The following is a 13,003-nucleotide window of genomic DNA, read 5'->3' as shown; positions in this document are numbered from 1 at the left end:
AGTGCTTATATGGCACCACCAGTGGGGACTCCCAAAAAGGAAATAAAAGAATAGTTTAGTTTCAATAAATTAAGTTTTGTTACTAGAATTTTGCAGCTTAATAAAATATCTATGAACAAGCCAATACCATTCTAAAAAACACATGCTTTCTGTTTTCAGCTTATAGGAAATTTAAGGGCATAAGAAGTAACATAGTTGTCTTGTTCTGTTTTCTATTGCTATAATAAAGTGCCTGAGATTGGGTAATTTATAAGGAAAAAAGTTTATTCTGGTTCATGGTTCTGGAGTCTGAAAAGTTCAAGATCACACAGCAACATCTGCTGAGGGCCACATGCTACCTCAACTCCCTGTGAAAAGTGGAAGGACAAGTGGGTGCATTCACAATAGAAAGAGCATGAGGAACAGCCTTGCTTTATAACAACCCAGTCTCAAGATAAAGAATCTGGTGATGAGAACCCACTCCTACCAGAGGGTGCTAAGACATTCATGATGGCTCCATTCCCCTGATATCAACCCTCCCACTTACTGCCAATCGTCTCCATCTCTAAGAGTCACTCCAGCATTGCAGGATTAAGATTCCACCCCAGGAGCTTGGGGACTCACTCAGACCATAGCAATAATTAAAAACCTCAGCATACAGTTGACTAGATACCAGATTCCACTCCCCAGGATGGTCCAGATGAAGTCAGATCTGGCTGAGGGCTGGTCGGGTGGTGTTCCTGCAGAAAGGTGAAGAGGAACTTCAGAGGGGCAGGGGGAGGGGACAGGGGGTTACAGACAGATGGAATTGAAGGAGAGTCATATGGTTACCCAGAGATGGGAGATGGAGCCTCAAAAGAAACTGCAACCAAGTTCTGTCCCCTGCTGCCCCTCCCCCAGCCTGGGCTAGAATCACAGACTTACCTGGGCACAAATCCTGGAGACGGGGGAGGACCTGCAGTCAGGCTTCATGCCTGGGACCTTGAATGTCACAATTGCCTGGTTCTGAGTGCCCAGGGACTCCAGGCAGCAGTGCTGGAAGCAGGGATAGAAGATGCAGTTGGGGACACACAGCTGGGTCGCATTCAGGGGCAGGATGGTGTCATTGTGACAGCACTGCTCCAAGGGGTTGTAGGGCTGGTCCCCACACCTCGGTGCTGGCTGGCACAGCCATGGGCCAGTGTCTGGAAGAGTCAGAGCTGGGTGGGCTTCAAGGGCCAGGGTAGGACAGGCCCTCCCCCTCCCTGCCCCCAGCCAGTGAAAATCTCCTCACTGCACTATCCTCACCTGTGACTCCTTCCGCGTCTGACCTCAGGAGTTGAACAATGAAGACAGAAACTGAGAATAGAAGGGAAATGAAAGTGATGCTGGGAGTGTAGCCAACTGATCATGATCAAGGGTCCCAGGGTGATGTCACTGAGCTTCTTTGGTTGCTGGTAATGGCAGAGTGGATTTTAGGTCCTGGGGTCTGGGCTGGCAGGTGAGGGAATGCAGGGAGGTCTCTGGGAAGGGTAAAGCTTCTGAAATTTGCAGGTGGACAGAGGGTTGCAGTGCGGTCAGAGATGACAGGGGGCAGTAGATAGAGGAGAGAACTGAGTTTGAGGTTCAGAGGAACAAAGGGGTGAGAGAACACTTAGGCTCAGCTTGGGGTGGAGTCTCCTTACCATAGATTCCGAGCAGCATGGTTCTGCTTCGGCTGCAGAGCAGGAGGAGGCTGAGCAGCAGAGAAAATATGTGGGACCTTGGGCTATGGCTTATAAAGGGAATAATGAAATGCCTAGGGAGGAGTCCAAAGTGGGGCCCCTCCCATCTTGAATTACAACAGAGGCAGTGCCTTGTGGGAAGGGCTGGGCACAAGGACCTACATATGAAACCATATACCTGTTTTCAGATTGATTGCCACATGCTACCCTTTCAAAATTGTGACTCTGACAAGTGACTTTTCTTCAGTGCTGCCAGGGTAACTCATTTTGTGTGCAAACCACCCACCAACCACTGGCTGTTTCTAGGATCCCATGCTCCTCACCTTGGAAGTTTCAAGGCTCTCTTCACCTGCAATTCAATCCACTCTCCATTTGAACTGTGTAGGATTTTTCAGGAAATTGGGGGGGGGGATTATGAAGTTTCAGCCTAGAGTAGAGGAAGAGCAGAGGCCAGGGAGAACAAAAAAGGGACAGAGAGTCAGGATAGAGCTCTGGGATTCACAGAGCACAAGGAAGGACAGCACCTCTATTTGCCCAATTCCTTGTCCTAGAAATGCCCCATCCATGTTTCTTGCTGTTATTTTATTGTCACCATCACTCTTATGTGTGTGACCTGGAGTAGTATGACATTGTGCCTCTCCCCAACCCTGTTTTCCAGGGGCTTCCTCTGGGTCACAGTGAAAGGGAGGGTGAAGGAGGGATCAGGCAGAAGCATTAGAGTCACAGAAGCGCTTTGTAACATTAGGGAGGCTCCTGAAATGCAGTACTTGATTGATCTGCCCACACATGAGGACTCGCCCCCTCTCCTCCTTCTGCAGGTGTGTCTATGAGGATGCCAGGTTCTCACCACGCCTTCCCCTGGCCCCTACACCCCAACAGGAGTGCTGCTTGTAAAAAATACCCTTGGGCGACTGCCACACATTTATTACACAAAACAGCTCTGGGAAAACAGATCATTTCCATCTTAGATAATTAACTGATGCCGCATTTATGACTCTGAGCTGGCAACCCAGAAATTCATGACACATGAGGAAGAAATCCTGGGTGAACAAACTAACTGTAGAAGAAAATAATAAGGGCGATCAGCAGGAGAATTAATCTCTAACTGAAGTGTCTGTGTGGAAAGTTCCATAGATCTTTCTGCCAAGCAAGAGTCCAGGCTGATAGATTCTGGGGCCAGTAAAACCAGCGCACCCTCTGTAGAGTCAGAGTCTACTACTTCATAGAGAAAGCAAGATGAGCCCCAGAGCCAGCTCCCTATGTCCCTTGCACAGGATGATACTCAAACCAAAGGGTCCCCATGACTGCAGTGAGAGTAATGGGACACTTTATTGTCACCTAAGCAACTCTGTGCCGCAGGCAGGCAGTTTACATCCTGCAGCTGAGTCCCCGTACCTGCCCCATTGGTGGGGAGACAGGGAGAGACTTCCTTGTGATAACCTCCTGAAATGGATGTAGATGACCATGGCTTTGTCCCTACATTGATCTATGGATTCAGCACAACTCCAATGAAGGAACATTGGTAAATACAAACAAGTGAATTCTAAAATGTGTAGAGAAAGGTGAGTCAAACCAGAACAGAACATGTTGGAAAGGAAAAATATCCGAGGACTTGCACTCCCTGATTTTAAGAATTACTGTGAAGCCACTCTCAAAAAGACAGGGTTAACGACTGGGAAACAGATGGACATAGGATCAGTAGAACATGATAAACTAGAAATAGACCCATCCTATATGGCCACTTGATTTTTTTTTTTTTTAGGTATGGGGGATTGAATCCAGGGGCGCTTAACTACTGAGCCATATCCCCAGCCCTTTTAGTTTTTTTATATAGAGAAGGTTATGATAAGTTGCTTAAGACCTTGCTAAGTTGCTGAGTTTTCCTTTGAACTTGTGATCCTCCTGCCTCAGCCTCCCCAGTCTCTGGGCTTATAGGTGTGCACTGCCACGCCCTGGGACCATTTGATTTTTGACAAAAGTGCAGAGGAAACATTGTCTCCTCACTGAGTAGTGGTGGAGGAATGAAGCACTCATGTATAACTATAATAATGATATTATAATATTAATATAGCATAATATAACATAGTATTGTAGTATGGTAACTATAATTTAACTAGACTTCATAGTTTGTATAAACATGAAATCAGAATGTATCAACTATGAAATGTAAAACTATGGATATTCTAAAAGAAAATGTTGAACAAAACATTTGTGGCCTGGAGATATGACATCTAAAACACAGAGCATAGAGGCAAATATTGATCAATGGAACTTTGTCAAAACTTAAAACTTTTGGGGGAAAATACTTACCCATCTGACACGGGACTTGCATCTCAAGTATGCAAATATATGGGAAGTTTATATCTAGCATATATAAGCACCCGAAAATCTCTCAAAACTAAGCAGGAAGAACAACCCAGTAAAGGTGAGAGCAGCACTTTACCAGAGAGAATATTCAGGTAGCAAATGAGCATTTGAAAAATATTCAACATTGTGAGTCTTTAGAGGACCAAAAATAAAGCCACAATGAATGACCACCTTGCATCCACTAGAAAGGGGGAAAAATGGTGGTGGAAATGCAGAATGGTACAGTGTTCTAAAAAACATATTGACAGCTTCTTATAGACTTAAAGATGAACTTGCAACATGCCCTGATGCTCATGCTCCTGGTCATTCATCCCAGACATGCAAAAATTTATCTTCCCAGCTGGGTGTGGTGGCACATGCCTGTAATCCCAGTGGCTCAGGAAACTGAGGCAGGAGGGTTGCAAGTTCAAATCCAGCCTCAGCAACTTAGCCTGTCTCAAAATGAAAAATAAAAAGGGTTGGGGATGTGGCTCAGTGGTTAAGTGCCCCCAGGTTTAATTCCCAGTGCCAAATAAACAAACAAACAAAAAGCCCCTCAAAACAGAAAAAACAAAATCAACACACACACACACACACACACACACACACACCTTCCCATGAAAAAGTACGTGAATATTCATAGCAGTTTTATTTTTAATAATTGGAAACTAGAACCACCGCAGGAGTCCATCAACAGATGAGTGTGCAGCAGCCTTTGGATCTCAAAGGCAAACCCAGTAAATGGAGATCAGAGGATCTCAAATCCTGATGGAAGGTCATGTATAGTGTAATTCACTTGGAGAATATTCCTGGGTGGGCCAAGCTGTAAAGATGGAGAACAGACTGTGGTTTCCAGGGGTTAGGAGGAGGTGACCACAAAAGGGACATCATGGGGGAGCTGTTCTGTGAAGAGACAACATGGACAGAGCCTGAGAAACAGGAGGCCTTCAGGAACGTGGACGTCGGCTATTGCAGGTAGCTGAGGGTTGCCGCAGTCCGGCTGCAGCAGAATAATCAGGGGGGTGACGAATAACTTGTGTACGTTGATACAGCAGGAGTAGGAGCCGTTTATTGCAGGACAGGAGCAGTATTTATACATTCCACAGAGCTTATCTAATTAGCATAAACTAGATACATCAGTCAACCAATAAGGAATCTCCACACTTAATGGCTCGCTTTTGTTACTTCTCAAACCACTCCCTCTGGCATTTTGCCAGGCACCATCCAGACTTGTTTACAACTCTAACATTCCCCTGGCAAAATGCCAGGTGTTATTTTGACTTGTTTACAGACTCTAACAGAGGGTCCCTCCCCTCCACCCAGCAGCCTCACACAACCAGGACGTCTATGGGGGTGAGTGAAATTCTCTCTGATTTTCAGTGTGTGGGTATTCTTCCCTGCATCAATTTCTACCTTAAAAATGTTTTCTGTGGCAACACTAAGTCAAATGAAGTCATCAGTGCACATGTAGAAACCAGGTGGGCAGGAGGCAGGTCAGCTGCTCCCCTGCTGGGGTGTTTCTGGGCTTATTCCTACCTGTGTACTCCTCTGCTTCTTCCCACTCATGTCCCTGAGGGTTTATCCTGAATAGGTCCCAGGAGTGGATCTGCTCAGGTGCTGATAATTTAGAGCCTTAGGTAAGACCGACACATTTCATTTACAATGGATCTTCCTACAGGACACATTGGTTTTGGTGTAGAAGGAAAGGGTTATGGTTTTCTGTTCTAATGATGTTGTTCATTAGACATCCAGGCTCGATACTGAGTCAAATCTTAACATCTGGGCTGGGGTTGTAGCTCAGTGGGAAAGTGCTCGCCTGGCATTTGTGAGGCGCTGGGTTTGATTCTCAGCACCACATATAAATAAGCAAAACAAAGGCCTGTTGACAGCTAAAAAAATATTTTAAAAAATCTTAACATTGTATTACAGTAGTTGTCTCCAGTGCTTTATATCAACAAGCAACCCTGATAAGCTTTTATGTGGCTTTCTAAGACTAGTTTTGTGATATTTGGGAAAATTTCTTGGGGTTGTTAAATGAGATAGAAGTCATAGCATGTAAGTTCCTATGTCCGGAAAAATTTCTATCCAACATGTTACCCAAAAAGGATTCGATTTTGTAGTAATTCGTAAGGAATATGCCTGGAGATTCCAATTTTCATGGTGTTCACAAATATGTTTACCTTTTAAAAATATTTTTATTCTAATTAGGTATATATGATAGCAGAATGCATTTTGATTCATTGTACACAATTGCATCACAACTTTTCATTTCTCTGGTTGTACACGATATAGCGTCACACCATATGTACAGTCATATGTACCTAGGCTACATCTCATTTCACCTTCTTTCCTGCCCCCATGGCCTCACCCCTCCCTCCCTACCTTTTTTTGATGCTTATAGAGTCTGACGTAAGTACATATCATTATTGCATTAAGTTTGAAGAGTAAATGGAAGCTTAGAGAGGTTAATTGCTTTGAGACAAACCCCACAGCTTGTGTTAGAGCTGAGCGCCAAGAACCAGGAAAAGGAAACGTGAGCACATTAGTTGAAACAGTGAAGTTACTAAAGCCAGGAACTAAGAACAGCCTCAGTCTCTGGGGAGTGTCAGTGGGGTTGCAATACAAGGAGGGAGGGAGACTTTCATTTTTAATTAGTAAAAATCATGTACTAGAGGTTTTCTGTATCTATGCATGTCTTGGACATTGTAAAAAGAATCCAGATTGAACAAACAACCAGGAGTGTCACCAGCCATCATGATGGGTTCAATCCCCATACCTGCCTCCATCAAAAAAGTGGTATTTTAAATATACTACATTTTTAAACCCCTGCTTTGTCTTTTTTTTTTTTCCTTTCAATATACGGCGACTTGGAAATGGTCTGCTTCTTGAGAAAATCAGATATGGGGTTTCCAGCTCCTGTCTGTGTGGGGTTGCACTGTATATTCCAGCCTTGATTTCCCCTGTAGAATGTGCACATTGAATGTCATTCCGCAGCTGAGATTTCCCCTTTTGTGTGTTGTTTTTGCCATGATTTATGGCCTGGGCTTTGGTCAAAGGGTCAACTGGCTCATTAGGCTGGATATGGCCAAACTAAAGCAAGACACATGGTCTAGTGCTGGGGAAGAGGGTGTCCCCTCAATAAGAGCTGTGCCTGGAGTTTTTGTAGACAAAAATGGTGTGTCTAAGCTGTTTACCCTTATGAACACACAGGTATCTGTGCCACTCAAGGCCATTTTACTGGGAAATTCAAGGCTCCTACAGAGTTGGAAGGCAGAGGCATGCCCAGTTCTCAGAAACCGATAGAACAATGCACACAGATTTGATGGTGAGGTGCTAACCACACAGCAGAGCTGGGTGTCTGTTTTCATTGCAGGAATAGCACTCATAGTTTCAGGGCCATCCTACTCTACGTGCGTCAGGGCCAAGCAATGAACAATGTGCTTGGTGAGGCACACACAGGCAAATCTGAAAGAAGGTTGAAGATGGCAGAGAGAACAAGAAAGGATGCAGAGGTAAGGCCAGGGGAAGTGTGTATTTACAAAGAAAATCCCAGTGATATTTTCTATACCACGTTCCCTTCTGCAGGTGACCTTGCCACCCCACCTTCCTCTGTTGGAACCCAGGCCCAGGCCAAATCATCCAGGTTCTCCCTCTCAGAACCCAGCCTTGCAGCAGCCCCAGGAACTGGGAGGACACATCTGTGTGCCTTGATTCACTCCCAGCTGCACTGAGCACTGCGTCGCCCCCCTGTCCTGGGGACCAGACACGTATGCAATGGAGCCTTCAGATACTTCCAACTCCCAGGTATTGAGTCACCCCAGCCTTCCTGTCTTTCCTGCTGAATCCCCAGAAATCATGGAGCAGAGGGACATTGTTCCTGACCCACAGATACCATGGAAATAGCAAAATTGTTCTTGTATGCCACTCCACTTCTGGTGGCTTTCTAGTGTATCAGCATTTCTCTAGGCCAGAAAGTGGCAGGTGGCCAAGGAGAGTGCGTTGGTGTGCAGACCTGTAGCATGTAGTTTTGGGTTGTCTGTGCAGGCACCAGAAGATTATTGAGGAAATGTTCATGAAGGCTGGAGGGGCCTTGGTTGGACATGGTGAATGCTGGAAGAAGAGGGAGAAACTAATGGAAATCTGAGAAGAAAGAAACTCCATTTGTCCTGGTAGAAAGTTCCATAAAAATGACACTTGTTGTGATATTGAAAACAATAAATATATCTAATGAACTCATGGAGTTACTTGAAAATATTTCTAAGCAGAGTAGTCTATATAACAATTTATTTATTTTAGCCACATTTAGTAAGAACAGAGATATAAGATGGAATAAAAGGAACATGTCCAGTTTCCAGGTCAATTTTAGAGCACATCTATAGAAGTGCCAGAACTTTCTGGATTCAAAAATAAAAATTTCAAAACTCCTGCCTCTCCCAATAGCAAGTTTCTCAAATTTTCCAAAAATTTCCTGGTAAAGATCAGATCAAGGTGTGGCTGTTTGAATTTTTTGAAGACCTTGTGTCTTGGTCTGTTTTCGTTGTTCTAACAAAATACATGAGGCTGGGTGGTTTCTAAGTAAAAGTTCAGGAGCCTGAACTTCCCGGATGGGTAGACCCATCTTCCCAGTGGGGATGAGGATTGCTGGCTGTGTCACAGCCTGGTGGAGAGTATCAGGGTGTAGGCTCATGTGACGGGGAGAGCTCACAGGTGAGACAGGAAGCAAGAGAGAGAGGCCTAGTTTAATGTTTACAAAAATAACAACCCATTTCTCAGGAACTCACCAATGGGTGCCAAGAACTACATTAATCTGTTCCAAGGACAGCACCAGAGTAACTCCACCTGCCACTAGGTCCCTCCTCTTAAAGGTTCCACCACCTCAACACCACCACAGTGGGACCAAGATTCCAGCACATGAGCTCCCAGGGACACGGCCAACCATAGCCAGACCATCAGACCTCAGAAGGGTCCAAGGGGACCCTGGTGAGGCCTTTCACCAATACAGGGTGCCCTCTGAGTTTCTGAAGGGCACATCTCCCAGACCTCCCCTGTCAAATACTAGGGTGCTAAGAATCTCTTGTTTTTGTTGTTGTTTATTAGGTTATCATGGAGGATATTATAAACGACACAGATTAACAGCCATTTGAAGCTGTACAGAAGGCAAGGTCTAGAAGGGTCCCAAGTTCAGGGTCTCCCATCCCTGTGGATTTGGGCTGCCTTACCCTCTCGGCACAAGATTGCGTGACCACCCTGGAATCTCCCAAAGAACCTTGAGGTCATTGTCCCTCACTGGGGGGGAAGATAGACAGAAGGTCCTGTATGTGCAGTTTCTGTCTAGTGGGATGACTGCCCTCAACACACACCATAGAAAGCCATAGAGTGTTAAAGATAATTGTACTAAGCAAAGCAGTGCTGGCGTGGTGAACAATGACAGAAAAGTGAAATACAAAGACGCCCATAGGCATCAAATTCTACAGACAGGAAGAAGTCTCCAAAAGTAGTGAGGAACAAACATGAGACAGAGTTGACGGAAAAGGAAGGATGACTCTGGAGGGACCAAGGGTGCTAGGTGCTTGGGGTGGAGCCAATATACAGGGAGAAGCATCAACAGTCAGCAGAAGGGGCCCAAGAACAGAACCAGTTCTGCCAGCTGCCAGTTATCCCCTAAGACAACCTCATTAAAAGACGTGCAGGGGCTGGGCTGGTTGAAAGCACAGAAATTGCCTCATGCAATTGTGGAGGCCTCAAGACCCAAGATTCAGGGTGAGGCAGTGATCAGGAGATTCAGGAGAACCATGGTTAGTTCCACTCCAAGTCCAAGGGCCCCACAGTCAGAAGAGTCCCTGGTGTAGGTCCAGTCTGAAGGGCCGCAGGCTTGAGGCCCAGGAAGAGCTGCCATACATGTTGAGTCTGAAGATAGGGAGAAAATACCACCACCAACGCTCCAGGTTGAAGGCAGTCAGGCAGGTGGAGTTCCCTTTATGCAAGAGAGGGAGTCTTGGTCAGCGTGGGCTACTCTAACAAAGTACCATAGAGTGTGTGGCTTATAAATATCAGAAGTTTTATTTCTCACACTTTGGAGGCTGTATGACTGAGATCAGGTACCAGGTCAGAAGGGTCACATTCTGGTGAGTCCCTTCTTCCAGGTGCACAGCACCACCTTCAGTTGTATCATCACGTGGCAGAAAGAGGGTAAGAGATCTCTGGAGTTCCTTTTGATGGGCACTAATGCCAATCAAGAGAGCTCCACTTTCATGACATAATCACCTCCAAAGTTCCCACCCCCTGGTATCATCACACTGGAGTTGGGATTGCAGTACAGGAATCTGGGGAGACAGAATAATTTAGTCCATTAAGGAGATCCAGCCTTTTGTTTAAGCCTTCATATGGTTAGGTCAGGTCCATGTACATTAAGGAGGGCACCTGCTTTAATCATCTGGTAGCTTAAGTGCCAAGTCATCAAAAAAACCACTTCACTAAAACAGTCACAATAATGTTTGACCAAACATCTGGGCACCTCATAGCTCAGTAAATTTAAGTATTACACAGTGTTTTTGACATCCAGCATTTCAGTTTTATTTCTTCTTAGGATTTCCATCACTCTACTACCTTTCCCATCTCTTCTTGCATGTTGTCTACTTTTTCTTTTAGAGGGCTATGTTAGTCTGTTTTCTGTTACCATAACAAAATACCTGAGACTGGATAATAAATACAGAAAAGAGGTTTATTTATCTTATAATTCTGGAGGTCTAAGAGCATGTTGGTAACATCTGCTCAGCTCTGATGAGGGCATCATGTCAGATGGTCACACATAGTGGGGCCACATGTAAAAATGCACATGAGACAGGAATACAGAGATGTCCATGGGGTCAAGCTCACTATTTTATAATAACCCACTTCATGAGAATTCACTTACCCACTTAAACAGAGAAAAGCATTAATCCCTTCCAAGCAGTGTCCTGGTGTCCTAACCACTTCATCTGAGGCCCCAGCTCTTGAAGGTTCCACCACCTCTTCACATTGCCACACTGAAGACCAATCCTCCAGTACACGAATCTTTGGGGGACAGAGTCAAACCGTATCCAACCTAAAGCATCCCTCCCCAGGCTCCCAGGGTCTCTGTCTGCCTTATCATGTGCCATGTGTTCACTCCATGATCCCATTAATTGGGATTTTTTTTCTTTTTTTGGTGTGAAGTGTCTTGAGTTCTTTATGTATTCTTGATATTCATCTCCTTTCTGAGGAATAGGTGGCAAAGATCTTTTCCCATGCGGTAGGTTCTCTCCTCACACTCTTAATTGCTTTTCTTTGTTGTGCAGAGCTTTTTAATATGATGCATCTAGACCAAAATTAGACAATTCCCATGAAAACAGAAGAGAGATCAGGGGATTAGAGAAAGGGGATAGAGCGGGAGGGAGGAGAGATGGGAAAGGGAGGAAGAGTGGAATGCAATTGACCAGGCTACGCTATGTACATATATGGATACCCCACACTGGACTTCACCTGTATGTGTATCTATAAAGCACTAATTAAAAAAAAACTGTAGATAGAAGGAAGACCAGCAGACGGAGGAAGGGGAACTGGGGGAGGGAAGAGGAGAGCAAATGGAGAGGTACTGGGGACTGAAATGAAGCCATTATAGGCCATGCTTATGTAATTATGTCAAAAGACCCCACTATTATGTCTAACTATAATGCACTAATAAAAGAGTCCTCAAATCCTAACTCATTTCAGCATCATTAAAAAGCCAAATTCAAAGTCTCATTCAAGGCTCAAGGCAAACTCTTCCCAGCCTTGAGCCCCTGTACAATATAAAACAAAATACAATAAAATAAATTACAAGCTGGTGCAGTTCAGAGGTAGAAAGCTGGCCCAGCAAACACAGGCACTGGGTTAAATTCTCAAGGCAAAAAGGAAAACCAAAAAGTTACAAGCTTCCAAGAACAAGAGCAGGACAGGCTCAGGGTAAAATGCTCCTGGACATTAATAAGTGAAAGGGTCGTAGGCCCAGCAAGACCAAAGATCCACAGGGCAGACTCCAAGCCTTTAGCTCCCTGATTGGCACCCAGTGCAGATGGCAGTGTCTAAGGGCCTTGGGCAGCCCTGTCACCCCTGGCTTTGCTGTTCAAGCCCACATGGCTGCTCTCCTGGGCAGTGCAGTGACGTCTGTGGCTTTCCTCTTTGGTTGTTGCACAGAGATGACTGCTCTGCATGTCCGAGATCTGGAGGCAGATCCACTCCCATGGCTGCACTAGGCACTGCCCCGGGGGTGGTGGTGAGGATTTCTATGGCTCCCCCACCCTGCAGCAAACTTCAGGCTGTGTTCCCACGTTTATCATTAAAACCTTGGGTTGCACTGACACTAACCTCACCTGGGCCTGCTTGAACCATGGCTGGAGCAGCCACAGGGCACTGTGTGGGAAAGCAGGGAGCAGAGACCAGGGGAGATCCTGACTCTGGGGAGACCCTGGACTCTGGGGAGACCCTGGACTCTGGGAAGATCCTGGACTTTGGGTCCATAGAGAAAGCCCTGAGCCTCTTTCCCCAAAGCACTCTGCTCTGGCAGGCTTCTGGTGAAGCCACTTTGATGGTGAGACAGACTTGCAGGTTTCTGAGATGCCCCCAGAGTCTAGTGGAAGGAAGTAAGTCATTGGGGATGAGCTGGTTCTGCAGGAATGCAGGATACTGGAGTTAGGGGGTCATGGAGGCTTCCACTGAAATTTCAAAGGAAGGCCTGGGAGGCCAGGCCAAGTGTAGAAGGGTCAGAATCCCTGCAGACCACCCTTGAGAGGGTGATGTGTGAGATGTGAGAAGGAAGCCAAAGCTGCAGTGGAGACCCCAGGGATTAAGAGATGCCAGTAACATGGAACATCTGCTGAAGACAGCTGCAGAAATCAAGCAGAAACAAATCAAGAGAGAGGCCTATGTGAGCTACAACCAGCAAGGCCATAGGGGCAGAACTACACAAGCCCTTTGGA

General features: G+C 45.7%; 1 protein-coding gene across 1 annotated transcript; it reads right to left on the bottom strand.

Moving 5' to 3' along the window:
- Positions 1-466: 466 nt before the first annotated feature.
- LOC125612661 (insulin growth factor-like family member 4) lies at positions 467-1,662 on the bottom strand. Its single transcript, XM_048791237.1, has 4 exons — positions 1,644-1,662; positions 1,267-1,317; positions 904-1,178; positions 467-719 (listed from the first exon to the last, which is right to left on the bottom strand). The coding sequence occupies exons 1-4, from the start codon at positions 1,660-1,662 to the stop codon at positions 645-647; spliced, it is 420 nt and encodes a 139-aa protein (XP_048647194.1). The 3' UTR covers positions 467-644.
- Between the last annotated feature and the right edge of the window lie 11,341 nt (positions 1,663-13,003).

Source organism: Marmota marmota, unplaced genomic scaffold, assembly GCF_001458135.2.
Source record: "Marmota marmota marmota unplaced genomic scaffold, marMar, whole genome shotgun sequence".
NCBI classification, from domain to species: Eukaryota; Metazoa; Chordata; class Mammalia; order Rodentia; family Sciuridae; genus Marmota; species Marmota marmota.
This window is presented reverse-complemented; position numbering and strand designations above follow the sequence as displayed.